General features: G+C 48.5%; 1 protein-coding gene across 1 annotated transcript; it reads right to left on the reverse strand.

Annotated features, from left to right (window-relative positions):
- Positions 1-13,830: 13,830 nt before the first annotated feature.
- s1pr2 (sphingosine-1-phosphate receptor 2) lies at positions 13,831-16,085 on the reverse strand. Its single transcript, XM_084328189.1, has one exon. The coding sequence runs from the start codon at positions 15,945-15,947 to the stop codon at positions 14,877-14,879; it is 1,071 nt and encodes a 356-aa protein (XP_084184315.1). The 5' UTR covers positions 15,948-16,085; the 3' UTR covers positions 13,831-14,876.
- Between the last annotated feature and the right edge of the window lie 11,548 nt (positions 16,086-27,633).

The following is a 27,633-nucleotide window of genomic DNA, read 5'->3' on the forward strand; positions in this document are numbered from 1 at the left end:
AGTCCTGCAGCACTGAGACAATACCTTTATAGTCCTGCAGCACTGAGACAAGACCTTTATAGTCCTGCAGCACTGAGACAATACCTTTATAGTCCTGCAGCACTGAGACAAGACCTTTATAGTCCAGCAGCACTGAGACAAGACCTTTATAGTCCTGCAGCACTGAGACAAGACCTTTATAGTCCAGCAGCACTGAGGCAAGACCTTTATAGTCCAGCAGCACTGAGACAAGACCTTTATAGTCCTGCAGCACTGAGACAAGACCTTTATAGTCCAGCAGCACTGAGACAAGACCTTTATAGTCCTGCAGCACTGAGACAAGACCTTTATAGTCCAGCAGCACTGAGACAAGACCTTTATAGTCCAGCAGCACTGAGACAAGACCTTTATAGTCCAGCAGCACTGAGACAAGACCTTTATAGTCCAGCAGCACTGAGACAAGACCTTTATAGTCCTGCAGCACTGAGACAAGACCTTTATAGTCCTGCAGCACTGAGACAAGACCTTTATAGTCCTGCAGCACTGAGACAAGACCTTTATAGTCCTGCAGCACTGAGACAAGACCTTTATAGTCCAGCAGCACTGAGACAAGACCTTTATAGTCCTGCAGCACTGAGACAAGACCTTTATAGTCCTGCAGCACTGAGACAAGACCTTTATAGTCCAGCAGCACTGAGACAAGACCTTTATAGTCCTGCACTGAGACAAGACCTTTATAGTCCTGCACTGAGACAAGACCTTTATAGTCCAGCAGCACTGAGACAAGACCTTTATAGTCCTGCAGCACTGAGACAAGACCTTTATAGTCCTGCAGCACTGAGACAAGACCTTTATAGTCCAGCAGCACTGAGACAAGACCTTTATAGTCCTGCAGCACTGAGACAAGACCTTTATAGTCCAGCAGCACTGAGACAAGACCTTTATATTCCTGCAGCACTGAGGCAAGACCTTTATAGTCCAGCAGCACTGAGACAATACCTTTATAGTCCAGCAGCACTGAGACAAGACCTTTATAGTCCAGCAGCACTGAGACAAGACCTTTATAGTCCTGCACTGAGACAAGACCTTTATAGTCCAGCAGCACTGAGACAAGACCTTTATAGTCCTGCAGCACTGAGACAAGACCTTTATAGTCCTGCAGCACTGAGACAAGACCTTTATAGTCCTGCAGCACTGAGACAAGACCTTTATAGTCCAGCAGCACTGAGGCAAGACCTTTATAGTCCAGCAGCACTGAGACAAGACCTTTATAGTCCAGCAGCACTGAGACAAGACCTTTATAGTCCAGCAGCAGTGAGACAAGACCTTTATAGTCCAGCAGCACTGAGACAAGACCTTTATAGTCCAGCAGCACTGAGACAAGACCTTTATAGTCCAGCAGCATTGAGGCAAGACCTTTATAGTCCAGCAGCACTGAGACAAGACCTTTATAGTCCTGCAGCACTGAGACAAGACCTTTATAGTCCAGCAGCACTGAGACCTTTATAGTCCTGCAGCACTGAGACAAGACCTTTATAGTCCAGCAGCACTGAGACAAGACCTTTATAGTCCTGCAGCACTGAGACAAGACCTTTATAGTCCTGCAGCACTGAGACAAGACCTTTATAGTCCTGCAGCACTGAGACAAGACCTTTATAGTCCTGCAGCACTGAGTCCTTTATAGTCCAGCAGCACTGAGGCAAGACCTTTATAGTCCAGCAGCACTGAGACAAGACCTTTATAGTCCTGCAGCACTGAGACAAGACCTTTATAGTCCAGCACTGAGACAAGACCTTTATAGTCCTGCAGCACTGAGACAAGACCTTTATAGTCCAGCACTGAGACAAGACCTTTATAGTCCTGCAGCACTGAGACAAGACCTTTATAGTCCTGCAGCACTGAGACAAGACCTTTATAGTCCTGCAGCACTGAGACAAGACCTTTATAGTCCTGCAGCACTGAGACAAGACCTTTATAGTCCAGCAGCACTGAGACAAGACCTTTATAGTCCTGCAGCACTGAGACAAGACCTTTATAGTCCTGCAGCACTGAGACAAGACCTTTATAGTCCTGCAGCACTGAGACAAGACCTTTATAGTCCAGCAGCACTGAGACAAGACCCTTATAGTCCAGCAGCACTGAGGCAAGACCTTTATAGTCCTGCAGCACTGAGACAAGACCTTTATAGTCCAGCAGCACTGAGACAAGACCTTTATAGTCCTGCAGCACTGAGACAAGACCTTTATAGTCCTGCAGCACTGAGGCAAGACCTTTATAGTCCAGCAGCACTGAGACAAGACCTTTATAGTCCAGCAGCACTGAGACAATACCTTTATAGTCCTGCAGCACTGAGACAAGACCTTTATAGTCCAGCAGCACTGAGACAAGACCTTTATAGTCCTGCAGCACTGAGACAAGACCTTTATAGTCCAGCAGCACTGAGACAAGACCTTTATAGTCCTGCAGCACTGAGACAAGACCTTTATAGTCCAGCAGCACTGAGACAAGACCTTTATAGTCCTGCAGCACTGAGACAAGACCTTTATAGTCCAGCACTGAGACAATACCTTTATAGTCCAGCAGCACTGAGACAAGACCTTTATAGTCCTGCAGCACTGAGACAAGACCTTTATAGTCCAGCAGCACTGAGACAAGACCTTTATAGTCCTGCAGCACTGAGACAAGACCTTTATAGTCCAGCAGCACTGAGACAAGACCTTTATAGTCCAGCAGCACTGAGACAAGACCTTTATAGTCCTGCAACACTGAGACAAGACCTTTATAGTCCTGCAGCACTGAGACAAGACCTTTATAGTCCAGCAGCACTGAGACAAGACCTTTATAGTCCAGCAGCACTGAGACAAGACCTTTATAGTCCTGCAGCACTGAGACAAGACCTTTATAGTCCTGCAGCACTGAGACAAGACCTTTATAGTCCAGCAGCACTGAGACAAGACCTTTATAGTCCAGCAGCACTGAGACAAGACCTTTATAGTCCTGCAGCACTGAGACAAGACCTTTATAGTCCAGCAGCACTGAGACAAGACCTTTATAGTCCTGCAGCACTGAGACAAGACCTTTATAGTCCAGCAGCACTGAGACAAGACCTTTATAGTCCTGCAGCACTGAGACAAGACCTTTATAGTCCTGCAGCACTGAGACAAGACCTTTATAGTCCAGCAGCACTGAGACAAGACCTTTAGTCCTGCAGCACTGAGACAAGACCTTTATAGTCCAGCAGCAGTGAGACAAGACCTTTATAGTCCTGCAGCACTGAGACAAGACCTTTAGTCCTGCAGCACTGAGACAAGACCTTTATAGTCCTGCAGCACTGAGACAAGACCTTTATAGTCCAGCAGCACTGAGACAAGACCTTTATAGTCCTGCAGCACTGAGACAAGACCTTTATAGTCCAGCAGCACTGAGACAAGACCTTTATAGTCCTGCAGCACTGAGACAAGACCTTTATAGTCCTGCAGCACTGAGACAAGACCTTTATAGTCCTGCAGCATTGAGACAAGACCTTTATAGTCCTGCAGCACTGAGACAAGACCTTTATAGTCCTGCAGCACTGAGACAAGACCTTTATAGTCCTGCAGCACTGAGACAAGACCTTTATAGTCCTGCAGCACTGAGACAAGACCTTTATAGTCCAGCAGCACTGAGACAAGACCTTTATAGTCCAGCAGCACTGAGACAAGACCTTTATAGTCCAGCAGCACTGAGACAAGACCTTTATAGTCCTGCAGCACTGAGACAAGACCTTTATAGTCCTGCAGCACTGATACAAGACCTTTATAGTCCAGCAGCACTGAGACAAGACCTTTATAGTCCAGCAGCACTGAGACAAGACCTTTATAGTCCAGCAGCACTGAGACAAGACCTTTATAGTCCTGCAGCACTGAGACAATACCTTTATAGTCCTGCAGCACTGAGACAAGACCTTTATAGTCCTGCAGCACTGAGACAAGACCTTTATAGTCCAGCAGCACTGAGACAAGACCTTTATAGTCCAGCAGCACTGAGACAAGACCTTTATAGTCCAGCAGCACTGAGACAAGACCTTTATAGTCCAGCAGCACTGAGACAAGACCTTTATAGTCCAGCAGCACTGAGACAAGACCTTTATAGTCCAGCAGCACTGAGACAAGACCTTTATAGTCCTGCAGCACTGAGACAAGACCTTTATAGTCCAGCACCACTGAGACAAGACCTTTATAGTCCTGCAGCACTGAGACAAGACCTTTATAGTCCTGCAGCACTGAGACAAGACCTTTATAGTCCTGCAGCACTGAGACAAGACCTTTATAGTCCAGCAGCACTGAGACAAGACCTTTATAGTCCTGCAGCACTGAGACAAGACCTTTATAGTCCAGCAGCACTGAGACAAGACCTTTATAGTCCTGCAGCACTGAGACAAGACCTTTATAGTCCAGCAGCAATGAGACAAGACCTTTATAGTCCTGCAGCACTGAGACAAGACCTTTATAGTCCAGCAGCACTGAGACAAGACCTTTATAGTCCTGCAGCACTGAGACAATACCTTTATAGTCCAGCAGCACTGAGACAAGACCTTTATAGTCCTGCAGCACTGAGACAAGACCTTTATAGTCCTGCAGCACTGAGACCTTTATAGTCCTGCAGCACTGAGACAAGACCTTTATAGTCCTGCAGCACTGAGACAAGACCTTTATAGTCCAGCAGCACTGAGACAATACCTTTATAGTCCTGCAGCACTGAGACAAGACCTTTATAGTCCTGCAGCACTGAGACAAGACCTTTATAGTCCTGCAGCACTGAGACAATACCTTTATAGTCCTGCAGCACTGAGACAAGACCTTTATAGTCCAGCAGCACTGAGACAAGACCTTTATAGTCCTGCAGCACTGAGGCAAGACCTTTATAGTCCTGCAGCACTGAGACAAGACCTTTATAGTCCAACAGCACTGAGACAAGACCTTTATAGTCCTGCAGCACTGAGACAAAACCTTTATAGTCCAGCAGCACTGAGACAAGACCTTTATAGTCCAGCAGCACTGAGACAAGACCTTTATAGTCCTGCAGCAGTTTGAAAGACGTACTTTTGACCTTTATAGTCCTGCAGCACTGAGACAAGACCTTTATAGTCCAGCAGCACTGAGACAAGACCTTTATAGTCCTGCAGCACTGAGACAAGACCTTTATAGTCCTGCAACACTGAGACAAGACCTTTATAGTCCAGCAGCACTGAGACAAGACCTTTAGTCCTGCAGCACTGAGACAAGACCTTTATAGTCCAGCAGCAGTGAGACAAGACCTTTATAGTCCTGCAGCACTGAGACAAGACCTTTAGTCCTGCAGCACTGAGACAAGACCTTTATAGTCCTGCAGCACTGAGACAAGACCTTTATAGTCCAGCAGCACTGAGACAAGACCTTTATAGTCCTGCAGCACTGAGACAAGACCTTTATAGTCCAGCAGCACTGAGACAAGACCTTTATAGTCCTGCAGCACTGAGACAAGACCTTTATAGTCCTGCAGCACTGAGACAAGACCTTTATAGTCCTGCAGCATTGAGACAAGACCTTTATAGTCCTGCAGCACTGAGACAAGACCTTTATAGTCCTGCAGCACTGAGACAAGACCTTTATAGTCCTGCAGCACTGAGACAAGACCTTTATAGTCCTGCAGCACTGAGACAAGACCTTTATAGTCCAGCAGCACTGAGACAAGACCTTTATAGTCCAGCAGCACTGAGACAAGACCTTTATAGTCCAGCAGCACTGAGACAAGACCTTTATAGTCCTGCAGCACTGAGACAAGACCTTTATAGTCCTGCAGCACTGATACAAGACCTTTATAGTCCAGCAGCACTGAGACAAGACCTTTATAGTCCAGCAGCACTGAGACAAGACCTTTATAGTCCAGCAGCACTGAGACAAGACCTTTATAGTCCTGCAGCACTGAGACAATACCTTTATAGTCCTGCAGCACTGAGACAAGACCTTTATAGTCCTGCAGCACTGAGACAAGACCTTTATAGTCCAGCAGCACTGAGACAAGACCTTTATAGTCCAGCAGCACTGAGACAAGACCTTTATAGTCCAGCAGCACTGAGACAAGACCTTTATAGTCCAGCAGCACTGAGACAAGACCTTTATAGTCCAGCAGCACTGAGACAAGACCTTTATAGTCCAGCAGCACTGAGACAAGACCTTTATAGTCCTGCAGCACTGAGACAAGACCTTTATAGTCCAGCACCACTGAGACAAGACCTTTATAGTCCTGCAGCACTGAGACAAGACCTTTATAGTCCTGCAGCACTGAGACAAGACCTTTATAGTCCTGCAGCACTGAGACAAGACCTTTATAGTCCAGCAGCACTGAGACAAGACCTTTATAGTCCTGCAGCACTGAGACAAGACCTTTATAGTCCAGCAGCACTGAGACAAGACCTTTATAGTCCTGCAGCACTGAGACAAGACCTTTATAGTCCAGCAGCAATGAGACAAGACCTTTATAGTCCTGCAGCACTGAGACAAGACCTTTATAGTCCTGCAGCACTGAGACGAGACCTTTATAGTCCTGCAGCACTGAGACAATACCTTTATAGTCCAGCAGCACTGAGACAAGACCTTTATAGTCCTGCAGCACTGAGACAAGACCTTTATAGTCCTGCAGCACTGAGACCTTTATAGTCCTGCAGCACTGAGACAAGACCTTTATAGTCCTGCAGCACTGAGACAAGACCTTTATAGTCCAGCAGCACTGAGACAAGACCTTTATAGTCCTGCAGCACTGAGACAAGACCTTTATAGTCCTGCAGCACTGAGACAAGACCTTTATAGTCCTGCAGCACTGAGACAATACCTTTATAGTCCTGCAGCACTGAGACAAGACCTTTATAGTCCAGCAGCACTGAGACAAGACCTTTATAGTCCTGCAGCACTGAGGCAAGACCTTTATAGTCCTGCAGCACTGAGACAAGACCTTTATAGTCCAACAGCACTGAGACAAGACCTTTATAGTCCTGCAGCACTGAGACAAAACCTTTATAGTCCAGCAGCACTGAGACAAGACCTTTATAGTCCAGCAGCACTGAGACAAGACCTTTATAGTCCTGCAGCAGTTTGAAAGACGTACTTTTGACCTTTATAGTCCTGCAGCACTGAGACAAGACCTTTATAGTCCAGCAGCACTGAGACAAGACCTTTATAGTCCTGCAGCACTGAGACAAGACCTTTATAGTCCTGCAGCACTGAGACAAGACCTTTATAGTCCTGCAGCACTGAGGCAAGACCTTTATAGTCCAGCAGCACTGAGACAAGACCTTTAGTCCTGCAGCACTGAGACAAGACCTTTATAGTCCAGCAGCAGTGAGACAAGACCTTTATAGTCCTGCAGCACTGAGACAAGACCTTTAGTCCTGCAGCACTGAGACAAGACCTTTATAGTCCTGCAGCACTGAGACAAGACCTTTATAGTCCAGCAGCACTGAGACAAGACCTTTATAGTCCTGCAGCACTGAGACAAGACCTTTATAGTCCAGCAGCACTGAGACAAGACCTTTATAGTCCTGCAGCACTGAGACAAGACCTTTATAGTCCTGCAGCACTGAGACAAGACCTTTATAGTCCTGCAGCATTGAGACAAGACCTTTATAGTCCTGCAGCACTGAGACAAGACCTTTATAGTCCTGCAGCACTGAGACAAGACCTTTATAGTCCTGCAGCACTGAGACAAGACCTTTATAGTCCAGCAGCACTGAGACAAGACCTTTATAGTCCAGCAGCACTGAGACAAGACCTTTATAGTCCTTCAGCACTGAGACAAGACCTTTATAGTCCTGCAGCACTGAGACAAGACCTTTATAGTCCAGCAGCACTGAGACAAGACCTTTATAGTCCAGCAGCACTGAGACAAGACCTTTATAGTCCAGCAGCACTGAGACAAGACCTTTATAGTCCAGCAGCACTGAGACAAGACCTTTATAGTCCAGCAGCACTGAGACAAGACCTTTATAGTCCTGCAGCACTGAGACAAGACCTTTATAGTCCAGCACCACTGAGACAAGACCTTTATAGTCCTGCAGCACTGAGACAAGACCTTTATAGTCCTGCAGCACTGAGACAAGACCTTTATAGTCCTGCAGCACTGAGACAAGACCTTTATAGTCCAGCAGCACTGAGACAAGACCTTTATAGTCCTGCAGCACTGAGACAAGACCTTTATAGTCCAGCAGCACTGAGACAAGACCTTTATAGTCCTGCAGCACTGAGACAAGACCTTTATAGTCCAGCAGCACTGAGACAAGACCTTTATAGTCCTGCAGCACTGAGACAAGACCTTTATAGTCCAGCAGCACTGAGACAAGACCTTTATAGTCCTGCAGCACTGAGACAATACCTTTATAGTCCAGCAGCACTGAGACAAGACCTTTATAGTCCTGCAGCACTGAGACAAGACCTTTATAGTCCTGCAGCACTGAGACCTTTATAGTCCTGCAGCACTGAGACAAGACCTTTATAGTCCTGCAGCACTGAGACAAGACCTTTATAGTCCAGCAGCACTGAGACAAGACCTTTATAGTCCTGCAGCACTGAGACAAGACCTTTATAGTCCTGCAGCACTGAGACAAGACCTTTATAGTCCTGCAGCACTGAGACAAGACCTTTATAGTCCAGCAGCACTGAGACAAGACCTTTATAGTCCTGCAGCACTGAGGCAAGACCTTTATAGTCCTGCAGCACTGAGACAAGACCTTTATAGTCCAACAGCACTGAGACAAGACCTTTATAGTCCTGCAGCACTGAGACAAAACCTTTATAGTCCAGCAGCACTGAGACAAGACCTTTATAGTCCAGCAGCACTGAGACAAGACCTTTATAGTCCTGCAGCAGTTTGAAAGACGTACTTTTGACCAATTCACACCTCATTGCACCTTTCCCTAAGTTGTACCTCATCCCAGTTCTGCATTGTACTGTATACTGTATTGTAACTCAGTTAAAAAATAATTCTACTGGCTGCAATTGTAGCTTACCACCACCGGAATGACTGTGTATGAATATTATTATTGTATATATGTATTGTATATTGTATGTATATTGATGAACGCTTTTGTTGACACTTTGTTTACATACTTTTGATTTTCTATTTTATACTTTATCTATTTTTACCTAGCACACTCGCAGGAGCAAAACAGAAAAAAAGCATTTCATATAAAAGTATTCTGTATTTTTGTATGACAACTAATAAAGAAACTTGAAACTTGAACTTGAAAACACACACACACAGGATTCTTTTGGTATTTCTTTTATTTTATAAAAAAGGGAATGCAATTAACAAAAACGTTTATGTACCTCTATTAGTGTTTTTTAAGATTGTACCGATTTAAACACAGGCAGCATTCTACTGGACACACAAGGCTATTGCACACAAGACATTCCATACAATGACACACGTCATACTGTACATAGATACATACATACATACTTTACATACATACATTGTTATTCATATATTTGCCATTAAAAAATTAATTCATACAGAGTTAGACAACATTATGAAGTGATGGTGGCTTGGGTCAGGGTTAGTGATGGTGGCTTGGGTCAGGGGTCAGGGTTAGTGATGGTGGCTTGGGTTAGGGTCAGGGGTCAGGGGTCAGGGTTAGTGATGGTGGCTTGTACTGAAACACGCCTCCATCTGGGAAAACCTGGGAAGCAGAAATCACAGAAGCTGCCAAAGTGCTTTTTACCATTTCTACGTCTGGGCTGTCTACCTGTCTATCTTTACCTGTCTATCTCTTTACCTGTCTATCTCTACCTGTCTATCTTTACCTGTTTACCTGTCTACCTGTTTACCTGTTTACCTGTCTATCTCTTTACCTGTCTATCTGTTTACCTGTCTATCTGTTTACCTGTCTATCTCTACCTGTCTACCTGTTTACCTGTTTACCTGTCTATCTCTACCTGTTTACCTGTTTACCTGTCTACCTGTTTACATGTCTACCTGTCTACCTGTCCAACACATGAACTATAGTGTTTTTATGTGTGTGTGTCAGAAGGAAGAAGGTTAACCCTGAACAACAGGACTTCCTGTGGCCGCAGGAAGTAGCGTGTGTTGTGTGTGAATGAAGCTGGCCTCCCACCAGGACTTCCTGTGGCCGCAGGAAGTAGCGTGTGTTGTGTGTGAATGAAGCTGGCCTCCCACCAGGACTTCCTGTGGCTGCAGGAAGTAGCGTGTGTTGTGTGTGAATGAAGCTGGCCTCCCACCAGGACTTCCTGTGGCTGCAGGAAGTAGCGTGTGTTGTGTGTGAATGAAGCTGACCTCCCACCAGGACTTCCTGTGGCTGAATGAAGCTGACCTCTGACCTCCCACCAGGCCACAGCGGGGCCTCCTGCTCTTTTGAAACCGGATCTGCTGCCCGTTATGGGACAGGAAGTAAGGGATTTATTTATTTGTTTGAAAGACGAGACGTGTTTACTCTGACCAGGACCCTCCTGGTTTCAACAGGTGTGTGTGTCTTGCCTATTGAAGCAGGATGTTTATAGGTTCTTCTTCTATGGTACTATTTAAGACTTCACAGTGAGAGCGTCCCACCCTGTTCATTCCACTCTCCGCACGTCGATGACAAGTTAATGCACAACGATCATCAATAATACTGTCAACAGTGGAGCTTCATTTTAAATCGTTTTGCCCCCAAACACTTCATACATTCAGCGTTGTCTCCCTGGAGGAAGACACCAACAGAGAGACTCCCTGGAGGAAGACACCAACAGAGAGACTCCCTGGAGGAAGACACCAACAGAGAGACTCCCTGGAGGAAGACACCAACAGAGACTCCCTGGAGGAAGACACCAACAGAGAGAGAGAGCGCCGGGACGATCTGTCGCCGGGCAACGCCGCTCTGTCGCCGGGCAACGCCGCTCTGTCGCCGGGACACAGCGCCCCCCGTTGGTCTGGGCTGTCATTGAGTGACATTTATATCAGTGCCAACTCACTTCAGGAAACGTGCTTTCTGATTGGGCCTTCCTCTCAGGAAACTGTTAAGTTACAAAAGACAACAGTAAAAGCGAGGAGGACAGATTATGACGACAAATAGAGAGCGGGGGGGGGGGGGGGGGGTGTTAATGATGAAGCAGGAGCTGGCGAACAGAATACTATACACATCAGCGCTCACACGTGTGTTAGGATCTCATGCAATATATGTAAGAGGAGTACTTGAACTTGTCGCAGTTAATCAAAGGGTTCTATGCAAGGTTATATAGAGCGTATATAGCCCTGGGTTAGGGGGGCCCCTGGGGAGTGGGGCCCTGGGTTAGGGGGGCCCCTGGGAGAGTGGGGCCCTGGGTTAGGGGGGCCCCTGGGAGAGTGGGGCCCTGGGTTAGGGGGGCCCCTGGGGAGAGTGGGGCCCTGGGTTAGGGGGGCCCCTGGGAGAGTGGGGCCCTGGGTTAGGGGGGCCCCTGGGGAGAGTGGGGCCCTCGGGAGAGTGGGGCCCTGGGTTAGGGGGGCCCCTGGGGAGAGTGGGGCCCTGGGTTAGGGGACCCCTGGGGAGAGTGGGGCCCTGGGTTAGGGGGGCCCCTGGGAGAGTGGGGCCCTGGGTTAGGGGGGCCCCTGGGGAGAGTGGGGCCCTGGGTTAGGGGGGCCCCTGGGAGAGTGGGGCCCTGGGTTAGGGGGGCCCCTGGGGAGAGTGGGGCCCTGGGTTAGGGGGGCCCCTGGGAGAGTGGGGCCCTGGGTTAGGGGGGCCCCTGGGAGAGTGGGGCCCTGGGTTAGGGGGGCCCCTGGGGAGAGTGGGGCCCTCGGGAGAGTGGGGCCCCTGGGAGAGTGGGGCCCTGGGTTAGGGGACCCCTGGGAGAGTGGGGCCCCTGGGGAGAGTGGGGCCCTGGGTTAGGGGACCCCTGGGAGAGTGGGGCCCTCAGGAGAGTGGGGCCCTGCCTCCTGTCACTCTGTAAACCATGACAGGTGCAATAAGTAATGTCTACAAAATATCAACAGACTTCTGTGGCGAAGGCCTAGCAAGGGTTAACACAGTAACACAGTAAAATAAAAAAATAAAAACAATCCCACGATGTCTACAAGTCTACAAAGCTTTGTATTGTCGCAGACCTGTAAAAGGGTCACAACAATTCACCGTAACTTTGATTTGTGTGTATTTGGTCATCTGTATACATGTTAAACAAGCGGACAGGCAAGTACATTAAAATGTTTTTTTTACAAACTCCCTATGAAGACGATATCTCTGCCCGGGGGACTGTTTTGAGTACGGCTGCCCCGCCAACCAGGTCACTGAAGTCCTCCTGATTTAACCCAGAATGCAACGCATTCCGACACAATTAGAGCTAATGTCAGCGCTGCCGAAAGTTGCCACTAACTAAGTTAAAATACTCTTAATCCCTGTGGGAAACCTGCCCTCTGCAGCGGACAGACGGGCGCCCGGGGGACCGACTCCAGTGCCAGTACCTTGGTCAGACCGACTCCAGTACCAGTACCTTGGTCAGACCGACTCCAGTACCAGTACCTTGGTCAGACACGAGCTCAGCGGCAGGAGTGGTTTATGGTGTCGGAGGAAACTGGAGACAGTACACAGGGGAGACCCAGGCAAACACAGGGGAGACTCACGCAAACACAGGGGAGACTCACGCAAACACAGGGGAGACCCAGGCAAACACAGGGGAGACTCACGCAAACACAGGGAGACTCACGCAAACACAGGGGAGACTCACGCAAACACAGGGGAGACCCAGGCAAACACAGGGGAGACCCAGGCAAACACAGGGGAGACCCAGGCAAACACAGGGGAGACTCACGCAAACACAGGGGAGACCCAGGCAAACACAGGGGAGACCCAGGCAAACACAGGGGAGACCCAGGCAAACACAGGGGAGACTCACGCAAACACAGGGAGACTCACGCAAACACAGGGGAGACTCACGCAAACACAGGGGAGACCCAGGCAAACACAGGGGAGACCCAGGCAAACACAGGGGAGACCCAGGCAAACACAGGGAAGACTCACGCAAACACAGGGGAGACCCAGGCAAACACAGGGGAGACCCAGGCAAACACAGGGGAGACCCAGGCAAACACGGGGGAGACCCAGGCAAACACAGGGGAGACCCAGGCAAACACAGGGGAGACTCACGCAAACACAGGGGAGACTCACGCAAACACAGAGGAGACTCACGCAAACACAGAGGAGACCCAGGCAAACACAGGGGAGACCCAGGCAAACACAGGGGAGACCCAGGCAAACACAGGGGAGACTCACGCAAACACAGGGGAGACCCAGGCAAACACAGGGGAGACTCACGCAAACACAGGGGAGACCCAGGCAAACACAGGGGAGACTCACGCAAACACAGGGGAGACTCACGCAAACACAGGGGAGACTCACGCAAACACAGGGGAGACCCAGGCAAACACAGGGGAGACTCACGCAAACACAGGGGAGACACAGGCAAACACAGGGGAGACTCACGCAAACACAGGGGAGACTCACGCAAACACAGGGGAGACTCACGCAAACACAGGGGAGACTCACGCAAACACAGGGGAGACCCAGGCAAACACAGGGGAGACCCAGGCAAACTCCACACAGAAAGGCCTCCACCAGGAGCGTCTTGCCGTGAGGCCATCGCTCACCACTGTGCCACCGTACCGCCCAAGACGAGGGTGAACGTCCCCGACAGGAAGAGAAGCTAACAGCTGTAACATGTGGTAGATGAAGCTAACAGCTGTAACATGGTGGTAGATGAAGCTAACAGCTGTAACATGTGGTAGATGAAGCTAACAGCTGTAACATGTGGTAGACGAAGCTAACAGCTGTAACATGGTGGTAGATGAAGCTAACAGCTATAACATGTGGTAGATGAAGCTAACAGCTGTAACATGTGGTAGATGAAGCTAACAGCTGTAACATGTGGTAGATGAAGCTAACAGCTGTAACATGTGGTAGATGAAGCTAACAGCTGTAACATGTGGTAGATGAAGCTAACAGCTGTAACATGTGGTAGATGAAGCTAACAGCTGTAACATGTGGTAGATGAAGCTAACAGCTGTAACATGTGGTAGATGAAGCTAACAGCTGTAACATGTGGTAGATGAAGCTAACAGCTGTAACATGGTGGTAGATGAAGCTAACAGCTGTAACATGTGGTAGATGAAGCTAACAGCTGTAACATGTGGTAGATGAAGCTAACAGCTGTAACATGTGGTAGATGAAGCTAACAGCTGTAACATGTGGTAGATGACATAGCAGAATGTTTGGTAGCTAATGTTAGCGCTAATTCTAGCTAACAGTAAAAGATGCTTTGCATTGTTTGTGGAACAGGTGGACCATTCTGGTGACATATTTAATGGGGGCAGAAATACTTAATACACTCCCCCATCGGTGACAGTGCCCATAAAAAAAAATAAGCAATTTTCACATTTTCTTTTTTTTAAAGTTCTCAGCTACAATTGCGAGTCCATTGAATCAAGTGAATTCCCGCTAGAATGATTGTGTTCTCACTTCTCACGCACCCTTGTTGCACGGGTGGATCCATCGAACGTTGATTGTGAATTCACACCATTTGGTTGTTGTAACGAGAGACGTGTCCACTAGAGGGGGCAGAGGAGGCTGCTCCCAGGTCAGCCCTGTAACGAGAGAGCCGTGTCCACATTATAGAGGGAGCAGAGGAGGCTGCTCCCAGGTCAGCCCTGTAACGAGAGAGACGGGTCCACATTATAGAGGAGGCTGCTCCCAGGTCAGCCCTGTAACGAGAGAGCCGTGTCCACATTATAGAGGGGGCAGAGGAGGCTGCTCCCAGGTCAGCCACCCTCGTCGTTCTGAAGTCTCTTTACCTGCGTGTCATCCCTCGCTCCATCACACACACACTTCTTCATTCTATCGTACATCCTGACACCCACACGGGTCCCCTCTAGACACAGGTGGTGTCGTGCATGATGGGCACGCTCTGGTGCTTGTGCTCCGGCTTGGTGCAGTGGTCCTGCGAGCTGGAGCTCTTCAGGGGCACCAGGCAGCGGTCGGCGGGGCGCCCGCCGGGCAGCAGGCCCCAGCAGCACAGCACGCGCAGGAACTCCTTCCTCATGTCCTTGCTGCGCAGCGTGTAGATCACCGGGTTCAGCGCCGAGTTCAGCGTGGCGAAGCCGAAGAAGATGTCGGACTTGGAGAGCACCGGGCAGGCCTTCATCCTGCAGGACGTGTCGAGGAGGAGGATGGTGAAGGCGGGCAGCCAGCACATGATGAACACGCCCAGCACGATGGTGACGGTCTTCAGCAGGGCGTAGGCCTGGGTGTTGGTGGCCTCGCGGTGGCTGGAGCGCACGATCAGGTAGATCCGCACGTAGAGGATGACGATGGAGAGCAGGATGATGCTGAAGATGGTGACCACGAACAGGATGTACTTCTTGGAGTAGAGCGGCAGCACGGCGGAGCAGTCGTCCAGCTCCAGGATGCAGTTCCAGCCCAGGATGGGCAGGCCGCCCAGCAGGATGGAGGTGGCCCAGCAGGCCCCGATCAGGAGGAACATGCGGCAGGTCTTGTGCGAGCCGTACACCTTCACCTTGGTGATGGCGCTGTAGCGCTCGATGGCGATGGCCAGCAGGCTGAAGACCGAGGCGGCCAGGGCGATGAAGGCCGTGCCCTCCCGGATGAACCACTGCACCGGCACCAGGCCGAACGTCCGCTGCCCCGACAGGAAGATGTTGGCGATGTAGGCGGCGCCCGCCAGCAGGTCGGAGAAGGCCAGGTTGCCGATGAAGAAGAACATGGCGGAGTGGAACTTCTTGTTGCGGAAGACGGCGATGAGGACCAGCAGGTTCTCCAGGATGATGAAGCTGCAGAGGATGACGACGGCGATGTTGAGCATGGAGAACTCCTTCTTCTTGGCGGTGCGGTCGTCCAGCTGCTGGCTGGTCATCTCCTTGGCGTAGGCGTAGTAGGACCTGATCACGCTGGTGTTGGTGTACTGGGAGTACTTGCTCCCCATGGCAACGGGCTGGCAGAGCACAGCGGCTTTACGGCAAAGTGTTCACATCCACACAGTGGAGAGGCGGAGCGCGTCCGGGCCGGCGGTCATCTCGCTCGGGAGGAGACGGGTGGCGGTCAGTCACATCTCAGGGGCGCCGCGTGGGTCACCTGGGAGACACGGAGACAGAGACACGGAGCCATTTAGTGATGCATAGAGATAGAGAGGGAGAGAGTGTGTGTGTTATGCTATGCAGCTACAATATATGACCAGGGAACAGGGAACACGGGGTGGGACCAGGGACCAGGGAACAGGGGGTGGGACCAGGGAACAGGGGGATGGGACCAGGGCACAGGGGGTGGGAACAGGGGGATGGGACCAGGGCACAGGGGGATGGGAACAGGGGGATGGGACCAGGGCACAGGGGGATGGGAACAGGGGGATGGGACCAGGGAACAGGGGGATGGGACCAGGGAACAGAGAACAGGGAACAGGGGATGGGACCAGGGAACAGGGGGATGGGACCAGGGAACAGGGGGTGGGAACAGGGAACAGGGGGTGGGAACAGGGAACAGGGGATGGGACCAGGGAACAGGGGATGGGACCAGGGAACAGGGGATGGGACCAGGGGGTGGGAACAGGGAACAGGGGGTGGGAACAGGGAACAGGGGGTGGGAACAGGGAACAGGGGGTGGGACCAGGGAACAGGGGGATGGGACCAGGGAACAGGGACCAGGGAACAGGGGGATGGGACCAGGGAACAGGGGGATGGGACCAGGGAACAGGGACCAGGGAACAGGGGGATGGGACCAGGGAACAGGGGGATGGGACCAGGGAACAGAGAACAGGGAACAGGGGGTGGGACCAGGGAACAGGGGGATGGGACCAGGGAACAGGGGGTGGGACCAGGGGGTGGGACCAGGGAACAGGGGGTGGGACCAGGGGATGGGACCAGGGGATGGGACCAGGGGGTGGGACCAGGGGGTGGGACCAGGGGATGGGACCAGGGGGTGGGACCAGGGGATGGGACCAGGGAACAGAGGGATGGGACCAGGGGGATGGGACCAGGGGGATGGGACCAGGGGGATGGGACCAGGGAACAGAGGGATGGGACCAGGGGGGTGGGACCAGGGGGATGGGACCAGGGGGATGGGACCAGGGGGATGGGACCAGGGAACAGAGGGATGGGACCAGGGGGGTGGGACCAGGGGATGGGACCAGGGGGTGGGACCAGGGGGTGGGACCAGGGAACAGGGGGATGGGACCAGGGAACAGGGGGATGGGACCAGGGGGGTGGGACCAGGGGGTGGGACCAGGGGGTGGGACCAGGGAACAGGGGGTGGGACCAGGGGGTGGGACCAGGGAACAGGGGGATGGGACCAGGGAACAGGGGGATGGGAACAGGGGGTGGGAACAGGGGGTGGGACCAGGGGGTGGGAACAGGGGGTGGGACCAGGGGGTGGGACCAGGGGGATGGGACCAGGGAACAGGGACCAGGGGGTGGGACCAGGGGGTGGGACCAGGGGGTGGGACCAGGGAACAGGGACCAGGGGGTGGGACCAGGGGGTGGGACCAGGGGGTGGGACCAGGGGGGACACGGTTGGAGCTATTGGCAGAGGAAATGTTGTAATATAATAATATAACGAGCCCTTTCATCCTGACAGAAAAGAAGGAAAATGATTCTGAGCAAAGAAATTCATTTTCATTACGAGAGTTGTTCAGCATTCAAAGATCAAAGAGATTGAGTCCAAGGCAATTTTTTGGCAAAAACTGGTTAAAACGCACGAAGCCAAAGACACGTCATGGAGTTTGATTTAAACCCCTAGAGGCTAAAACACGTTGTAGTGTGTTGTTTTATATTCACTTAATAAGCCAGACAAGGAATACAAGCCTTTTCTGGATGGAAGAGTGCATTGCACTCCACTTCTTTGACAATACAAAAACCCCCAACCTAAAGAACATGTCTCAATGTGTTTGTAGACGCAAAGGAACCGAGCCTCTCTCTAACCCATCTCTTTCTCTGCCACCGGGGAGTGTTTGAGTGAAGACTAGGCTTACGGAGATTTCTGAAAGCTGTTTTCAAGAATCAAAAAAGATGATCCAGAGTGGGTTATTGTTCTTAATGTCCCGATTGCTCGAGCTTAACCCAACATAGACCGTACAACAAGAGAGAATCAATGAAGATCCGGCATTTCCTTCCAATGGCAGGGTTAAGTGTGTTTCAGAGAGGGCTGTGTGGCCGCATGCTCCCCATGCTATGAATACACACTGTGTCCAGTTGCTCCCGCGCTGCGCTGCACCCACACAGGCAGACACTTGTGGCTTTTGAGCTATGCAAGACAAACGGGCTGGGATAGAAATGTGAACGGCAATCCCAGCCGCCATGTTAGGGATTTATTAATCACTGTAATACATCAGCATGAGCACACTACTCTGGGAGGACCTCGACATGTTTGAAGGCAATTGTAAGTGGTATTTGTCTTTGTTAAGTGTTAGATAGCTCTACATTCAGACAGCCATCACTGATATAGTGTCTGGTCAGTAACATGGGTCTCCCAGTCCCTCCACTCTGCAGTAAACAGCCATCACTGATATAGTGTCTGGTCAGTAACATGGGTCTCCCAGTCCCTCCACTCTGCAGTAAACAGTCATCACTGATATAGTGTCTGGTCAGTAATGTGGGTCTCCCAGTCCCTCCACTCTGCAGTAAACAGCCATCACTGATATAGAGTGTCTGGTCAGTAACATGGGTCTCCCAGTCTCTCCACTCTGCAGTAAACAGTCATCACTGATATAGAGTGTCTGGTCAGTAACATGGGTCTCCCAGTCCCTCCACTCTGCAGTAAACAGCCATCACTGATACAGAGTGTCTGGTCAGTAACATGGGTCTCCCAGTCCCTCCACTCTGCAGTAAACAGCCATCACTGATATAGAGTGTCTGGTCAGTAACATGGGTCTCCCAGTCCCTCCACTCTGCAGTAAACAGTCATCACTGATATATAGTGTCTGGTCAGTAACATGGGTCTCTCAGTCCCTCCACTCTGCAGTAAACAGCCATCACTGATATAGAGTGTCTGGTCAGTAACATGGGTCTCTCAGTCCCTCCACTCTGCAGTAAACAGACATCACTGATATACAGTGTCTGGTCAGTAACATGGGTCTCCCAGTCCCTCCACTCTGCAGTAAACAGTCATCACTGATACAGAGTGTCTGGTCAGTAACATGGGTCTCCCAGTCCCTCCACTCTGCAGTAAACAGTCATCACTGATACAGTGTCTGGTCAGTAACATGGGTCTCCCAGTCCCTCCACTCTGCAGTAAACAGTCATCACTGATATAGAGTGTCTGGTCAGTAACATGGGTCTCCCAGTCCCTCCACTCTGCAGTAAACAGTCATCACTGATACAGAGTGTCTGGTCAGTAACATGGGTCTCCCAGTCCCTCCACTCTGCAGTAAACAGCCATCACTGATATAGAGTGTCTGGTCAGTAACATGGGTCTCTCAGTCCCTCCACTCTGCAGTAAACAGTCATCACTGATATATAGTGTCTGGTCAGTAACATGGGTCTCCCAGTCCCTCCACACTGCAGTAAACAGCCATCACTGATACAGAGTGTCTGGTCAGTAACATGGGTCTCCCAGTCCCTCGACTCTGCAGTAAACAGCCATCACTGATATAGAGTGTCTGGTCAGTAACATGGGTCTCTCAGTCCCTCCACTCTGCAGTAAACAGCCATCACTGATATAGAGTGTCTGGTCAGTAACATGGGTCTCTCAGTCCCTCCACTCTGCAGTAAACAGTCATCACTGATATAGAGTGTCTGGTCAGTAACATAGAGTGTTTACTGCAGAGTGGAGGGACTGAGAATAACGCTTCCGGGAAAAACATATTCATATTCATATATTTTTTCATGTTCAATATATTACATAGAATATTTCTCCCGTTCAGGACAGTATATCTCAGCAGTTGGTGCATCGTGTGTAAACGGGAACACGTGTGTGTCAGGCAGAATGCTAGTTGCTCAGACAACACTGTCAGACAGAATGCTAGTTGCTCAGACAACACTGTCAGACAGAATGCTAGTTGCTCAGACAACACTGTCAGACAGAATGCTAGTTGCTCAGACAACAACACTGTCAGGCAGAATGCTAGTTGCTCAGACAACACTGTCAGACAGAATGCTAGTTGCTCAGACAACACTGTCAGACAGAATGCTAGTTGCTCTGACAACAACACTGTCAGGCAGAATGCTAGTTGCTCAGACAACACTGTCAGACAGAATGCTAGTTGCTCAGACAACACTGTCAGACAGAATGCTAGTTGCTCAGACAACACTGTCAGGCAGAATGCTAGTTGCTCTGACAACAACACTGTCAGACAGAATGCTAGTTGCTCAGACAACACTGTCAGACAGAATGCTAGTTGCTCAGACAACACTGTCAGACAGAATGCTAGTTGCTCAGACAACAACACTGTCAGGCAGAATGCTAGTTGCTCAGACAACAACACTGTCAGACAGAATGCTAGTTGCTCAGACAACACTGTCAGACAGAATGCTAGTTGCTCAGACAACACTGTCAGACAGAATGCTAGTTGCTCAGACAACACTGTCAGACAGAATGCTAGTTGCTCTGACAACAACACTGTCAGGCAGAATGCTAGTTGCTCAGACAACACTGTCAGACAGAATGCTAGTTGCTCAGACAACACTGTCAGACAGAATGCTAGTTGCTCAGACAACACTGTCAGGCAGAATGCTAGTTGCTCTGACAACAACACTGTCAGACAGAATGCTAGTTGCTCAGACAACACTGTCAGACAGAATGCTAGTTGCTCAGACAACACTGTCAGGCAGAATGCTAGTTGCTCAGACAACACTGTCAGACAGAATGCTAGTTGCTCAGACAACAACACTGTCAGGCTGGTTTCAGTTCAAAGGGGACATTCCTCTAACCCAGTCCAAGCTCACCGGCTGTCAACACACGCCATTGTTGTCGGGAGTTCCATTCCACTCTACCTCTCTGACTTCAGCAGAGCTGCTGGACCAGGCAACACTCTCCCATCGTGAAGCAGTCACACTCACACACACACACACACACACACACACACACACACACACACACACACACACACACACACACACACCACACATACACACACACACACACACCACACCCACACACACACCACACACACACACACACACACACACACACACACACACACACACACACACAGACACACACACACACACACAGTAAATAGATAGCAGAGATAGAGAGCGGGAGTTCTAATTCACATTTACATATAGATCACAGTCAAATCCAAATGAACCTGCCTGACGTCGACTGATGTGGTTGGAATACGGAATCCCGCTTAAACTGTAGTATGCAAATACAGCGGGAAACGGTTTACTCTCATCATTGGAGAGTTAGGAATTCCGTTTTTGTATGCAACTAAATAGGCGACAGAAAGAAGCCAGAAAATGTGGTTTCAATTGAACCCCCTTTAATCACCCTTTAAAAAGAGGGCTCTGAAAAACTGTCTGTCGTCACGGAGAGACAAAGGACTGTGTGTCGTTACCAAGAGACAAAGGACTGTGTGTCGTCACGGAGAGACAGCGAGACGTCAGGAGGTAATACGACCTCTGGGTCCAGTTCCTGTGGGAACTCAACCTGATGCTACTCCCCCACTGGCATGGATCCTCCTTTACACATGTACTCCTCTACATTTATCAATAATGCATAGAAAGTGTTCTATTTTCGTTCCTACGCACGGAATTTAGAATGTCTCTACACACAGACAAATCTGATCGATCAACCATGCGTGCACTCTGTGTTGATAAATACCAAGTGTTCTTACCGTCTATGCTCGTGCACGATTGTAAGCATTTGCATACAGAATGAATGAAAAGGTTTATTTAAAATGGACACTACAGCTACATTGGACCAGCCAAAGTGGACAGACCAGATGCGTTGTTTTGCGTGTTTACACCGCCCCCAATCAACCATATATGGTAATGAAACACCCCCATGGAATGTGAAATAATGGACTAAGCAAACTATGAGAAACTTCACCGAGAGCGAGATTGATCACGGAGGTCTAACCAACAAATTGAACGTATACAGCATTTCCCGTTGTGAACAATCTTATTTGGAAACATGACACAGACACACAGAATAATAGTATTTAGCTTTTAATTTTAAATAATATTTAATCGTATGATTATAGATATTTTTAGAGAATAAATAAATCCAATGAAGTTGTCAAGTTCACAGACAACTCCGCTGAGCGTGTAGACTATCTTCGGTGCGCCGCCGGGAGCCAAGGATGTTGACCGACCCAGTCCTGCTACAGAACCAGCACATTGACAGAAATAAATGACAAGCTGACCCGACATTAAGCTGTAATGACTGAAATGAACGAGTCGCTGAAGCACACTGTCTGACTCTGTGCCACCCGATGGGGCTTACCCTAACCCTAACCCTAACCCAATGGAGAATACAAACTCCTAACCACTATTTTGCGCTTTTTTCGTTGAGTTTTTTTCAAGTTACCGTAAATCCTCAAATATAAGATGGCCTTCTATTTACCTCAGCTGCAAAGAGCACCAGGCCTTTATTAGAGAGAGGCTTATATAAGAGGCAGGCCTTAATTTCTAAAAATGACACTCATGGACATAATCCCTTCATTTTCAGACTTTTATTGCATTATTATTATTATTATTATTATTATTATTATTATTATTATTATTATTATTATTATTATTATTATTATTATTATTATTATTATTATTATTATTATTTATTTTTTTATACATACATTGTCTGTCTACATTTATTTAGACTAGCATTGGTATTTAAATATTGAGTGCAGTTGAGTAATTGTGGGTTAGGGTTAGACAAACACACACAACATCTGGACAAACACACAACATCTGGACAAACACACACCTCTGGACAAACACACACAACATCTGGACAAACACACACACCTCTGGACAAACACACAACCTCTGGACAAACACACAACCTCTGGACAAACACACACCTCTGGACAAACACACAACCTCTGGACAAACACACAACATCTGGACAAACACACACACCTCTGGACAAACACACAACCTCTGGACAAACACACAACATCTGGACAAACACACAACCTCTGGACAAACACACACCTCTGGACAAACACACAACATCTGGACAAACACACACACCTCTGGACAAACACACACCTCTGGACAAACACACAACATCTGGACAAACACACACCTCTGGACAAACACACACACCTCTGGTCCGGCTCAGAGAGACACACAGTAGACTGGTCTGGTTCAGAGACACACAGCAGACTGGTCTGGTTCATACAGGACACACAGTAGCCTGGTCTGGTTCAGAGACACACAGTAGACTGGTCTGGTTCATACAGGACACACAGTAGACTGGCCTGGCTCACCACTAGTCCAGCTGCAAGGCAGGTCCAGCACCCAGCTGCTCCGGCGTAGCCAATAATAACCAGCGCCCTGTTTCCTTAGGCAGGAACAAAGAACAATACTCCCCTTCAGTGCGGAGCGAGCGAGCGCTGCACTCCAGCCTCAGCGAGGGACAGAGCGCTGTATCTGTGTCAAGGTTGGATGTCTTTTGCGGTTGAATATTCCCTTATCACAACCATCACAGCTGCCCCCCCCCCCCCCCCCCGACCCCATAATGGACCCTTGAAAAAGGCGCAATATAACTTAGGGCTCTGGGCAAAGTGTGTGTGTGCAAGCTGCATCAGTGTGTGTGTGCCAGCTGCATCAGGGTAATTGCATTAGGTTACATTACTGTGGCCGTAACCATGTTGTTGCTGGAAGGGTCTGTCTGTTGACCCCTCTCTGCATCTCTCCACCACTTCCACTCTGCAGAGATGTTAGCTAGCTTAGACCTCAGAGAGATGTTAGCTAGCTTAGGCCTCATAGAGATGCTAGCTAGCTTAGACCTCAGAGAGATGCTAGCTAGCTTAGACCTCAGAGAGATGTTAGCTAGCTTAGACCTCAGAGAGATGTTAGCTAGCTTAGACCTCAGAGAGATGTTAGCTAGCTTAGACCTCAGAGAGATGTTAGCTAGCTTAGACCTCAGTGAGATGCTAGCTAGCTTAGACCTCAGAGAGATGTTAGCTAGCTTAGACCTCAGAGAGATGTTAGCTAGCTTAGACCTCAGAGAGATGTTAGCTAGCTTAGACCTCAGAGAGATGTTAGCTAGCTTAGACCTCAGAGAGATGTTCGCTAGCTTAGGCCTCATAGAGATGTTAGCTAGCTTAGACATCAGAGAGATGTTAGCTAGCTTAGACATCAGAGAGATGTTAGCTAGCTTAGACATCAGAGAGATGTTAGCTAGCTTAGACCTCAGAGAGATGTTAGCTAGCTTAGACCTCAGAGAGATGCTAGCTAGCTTAGACCTCAGAGAGATGTTAGCTAGCTTAGACCTCAGAGAGATGTTAGCTAGCTTAGACCTCAGAGATGTTAGCTAGCTTAGACCTCAGAGAGATGTTAGCTAGCTTAGACCTCAGAGAGATGTTAGCTAGCTTAGACCTCAGAGAGATGTTAGCTAGCTTAGGCCTCAGAGAGATGTTAGCTAGCTTAGGCCTCAGAGAGATGCTAGCTAGCTTAGACCTCAGAGAGATGTTAGCTAGCTTAGGCCTCAGAGAGATGTTAGCTAGCTTAGGCCTCAGAGAGATGTTAGCTAGCTTAGACCTGAGAGAGATGTTAGCTAGCTTAGACCTCAGCGAGATGTTAGCTAGCTTAGACCTCAGCGAGATGTTAGCTAGCTTAGACGCGTCTCTACAATTCGTAGCCGCATTTCTGCAGACCCCTCTCTGATTGGTTGAACTCTATTTTTGCAGACCCCTCCCATTTCTGCAGACCCCTCTCTGATTGGTTGAGCGAAGCCCCTCTCTGATTGGCCCCCCGCATGAGCCGAGACAAGCTCCTCTAGCCAGGAGTCGAAACTCCGTTAACTCCAGAGAGAGAGGCTGAACGCAATTTATACGCATGGAAGTATTGATTACGCCATAACGAATCATTAAAAAATATACCGTTAACTGGAATATGTTGTGTGTGCCTTTACACATGTTGGATAGGATTATGTAATTGGTTTGTATAGCGTCGCGTATAACGTTATTTCGCGTGACTTCACGGTTTATTCACAATTCACAACACAGCCAGCGGTCAACTTGTTTACACTCCCCACTTACTGTACAATGTAACATTTAGATTAACCCAGTTGTCTATCTGTATGTCATATGTTACGATGAATTGAAAATGGGGGACCCTGATGTAAACAAGACGAAAGTCTTTCTCTGGGGTCTGCATTCCCTTAACAATTGTATGTATTGAGCTGTACTGTGTACTGTATACCCATTCTGCAATCTGTTAATAAAGTTTTCAATCAATTCAATCAATCAATAACTAGACAGTTACAATATAACATTAGATTAATTAACCCAGTTAATGCCTTAAGAGAGAGAGGCTGGTGGTCAAGTCAAGAGTTATTTGTCACAAGTTGTTTATTAGCCTAGACATTTTCAATTCATCATCTTGTTTACATCAGGGTCCCCCATGTTCAATTCATGATAACATATATGACATACAGGTAGACAGATGGACAGTACTGCTACATTTAGACATTTATGACATACCAGATTTTGAACTTGTGGTAGGCCTAGACATTTTCAATTCATCGTCTTGTTTACATCAGGGTCCCCCATGTTCAATTCATGATAACATATATGACATACAGGTAGACAGATGGACAGTACTGCTACATCTAGACATTTATGACATACCAGATTTTGAACTTGTGGTAGGCCTAGACATTTTCAATTCATCGTCTTGTTTACATCAGGGTCCCCCATGTTCAATTCATGATAACATATATGACATACAGGTAGACAGATGGACAGTACTGCTACATCTAGACATTTATGACATACCAGATTTTGAACTTGTGGTAGGCCTAGACATTTTCAATTCATCGTCTTGTTTACATCAGGGTCCCCCATGTTCAATTCATGATAACATATATGACATATATGTATGGGCCACTCTCCAGGTGACCTGCATCGACCTTGCCCACACCAGGATCTCCTCCTCAGACTGGTGAGTCATTCGCACAGTGGCCTCAAAAGAGGTATGGTCAACGCAGGTCCAGGATGGGTTCACCGCACGTCTGTACGTGCAGACATGATATGTGTAACCCTTCGGTAAAAGTCCTTCAACACACAAGCAACAAGATGTTATTTTTTTGAAAGCCAGTAAATACTGACAAAAAAAAGCATAGACACTTAGAAGAAGCAATGTATAGTCCCCCCCACCCACCCAACCTCCTCCAATGTACAGTTTCTACGTCAAATGTATAGCCTTTCTTTTCTGGACTCTTTTTGTATCACAAACAGTACTGTATTTGTAAATCTGGTATGTCATAAATGTCTAGATGTAGCAGTACTGTCTATCTGTCTACCTGTATGTCATATATGTTATCATGAATTGAACATGGGGGACCCTGATGTAAACAAGACGATGAATTGAAAATGTCTAGGCCTACCACAAGTTCAAAATCTGGTATGTCATAAATGTCTAGATGTAGCAGTACTGTCCATCTGTCTACCTGTATGTCATATATGTTATCATGAATTGAACATGGGGGACCCTGATGTAAACACGACGATGAATTGTGAAATGTGAATAAACCGTGAAGTCACGCGAAATAACGTTATACGCGACGCTATACAAACCAATTACATAATCCTATCCAACATGTGTAAAGGCACACACAACATATTCCAGTTAACGGTATATATCTTTTAATGATTCGTTATGGCGTAATCAATACTTCCATGCGTATAAATTGCGTTCAGCCTCTCTCTCTGGAGTTAACGGAGTTTCGACTCCTGGCTAGAGGAGCCTGTCTCGGCTCATGCGGGGGGCCAATCAGAGAGGGGCTTCGCTCAACCAATCAGAGAGGGGTCTGCAGAAATGGGAGGGGTCTGCAAAAATGGAGTTCAACCAATCAGAGAGGGGTCTGCAGAAATGCGGCTACGAATTGTAGAGACGCAGCTTAGACCTCAGCGAGATGTTAGCTAGCTTAGACCTGAGAGAGATGTTAGCTAGCTTAGACCTCAGCGAGATGTTAGCTAGCTTAGACCTCAGCGAGATGTTAGCTAGCTTAGACCTCAGCGAGATGTTAGCTAGCTTAGACCTCAGAGAGATGTTAGCTAGCTTAGACCTCAGAGAGATGTTAGCTAGCTTAGACCCCAGAGAGATGTTAGCTAGCTTAGACCGCAGAGAGATGTTAGCTAGCTTATGTAACTCTGTACTGGGCTCTGTTAAGGAAGGACAGGACACTCTCACTGAGAAACATTGCTTTCTACTGAAAACTAGGGTAAGCCATTTTAAGTTTATTAGTGAATCTTAAAAGTGAGGAACCAGCTGACTTGATTAAAGGGGCGTGTTTAAAACGGCCATTTTGTTTAGTTAAGTGCCCCCATTAAGGGACTGTTTCCTGTTTACTAGTAGCATCTGATTTGCTGAGTGAGCCATTAAGAGCTGCCCTGTTTAAAAGCAGAGGTCCACACTGTGTTGAAGTCACTCTGTACTGGGCTCTGTTAAGGAAGGACAGGACACTCTCACTGAGAAACATTGCTTTATACTGAAAACTAGGGTAAG

Source organism: Notolepis coatsorum, assembly GCF_963971535.1.
Source record: "Notolepis coatsorum genome assembly, chromosome: 14".
Taxonomy (NCBI): domain Eukaryota; kingdom Metazoa; phylum Chordata; class Actinopteri; order Aulopiformes; family Paralepididae; genus Notolepis; species Notolepis coatsorum.

What these genes read in the sequence shown, in the direction of transcription:
- s1pr2 (XM_084328189.1), bottom strand. Translation starts at nt 15,947, where the DNA reads ATGGGGAGCAAGTACTCCCAGTACACCAACACCAGCGTGATCAGGTCC.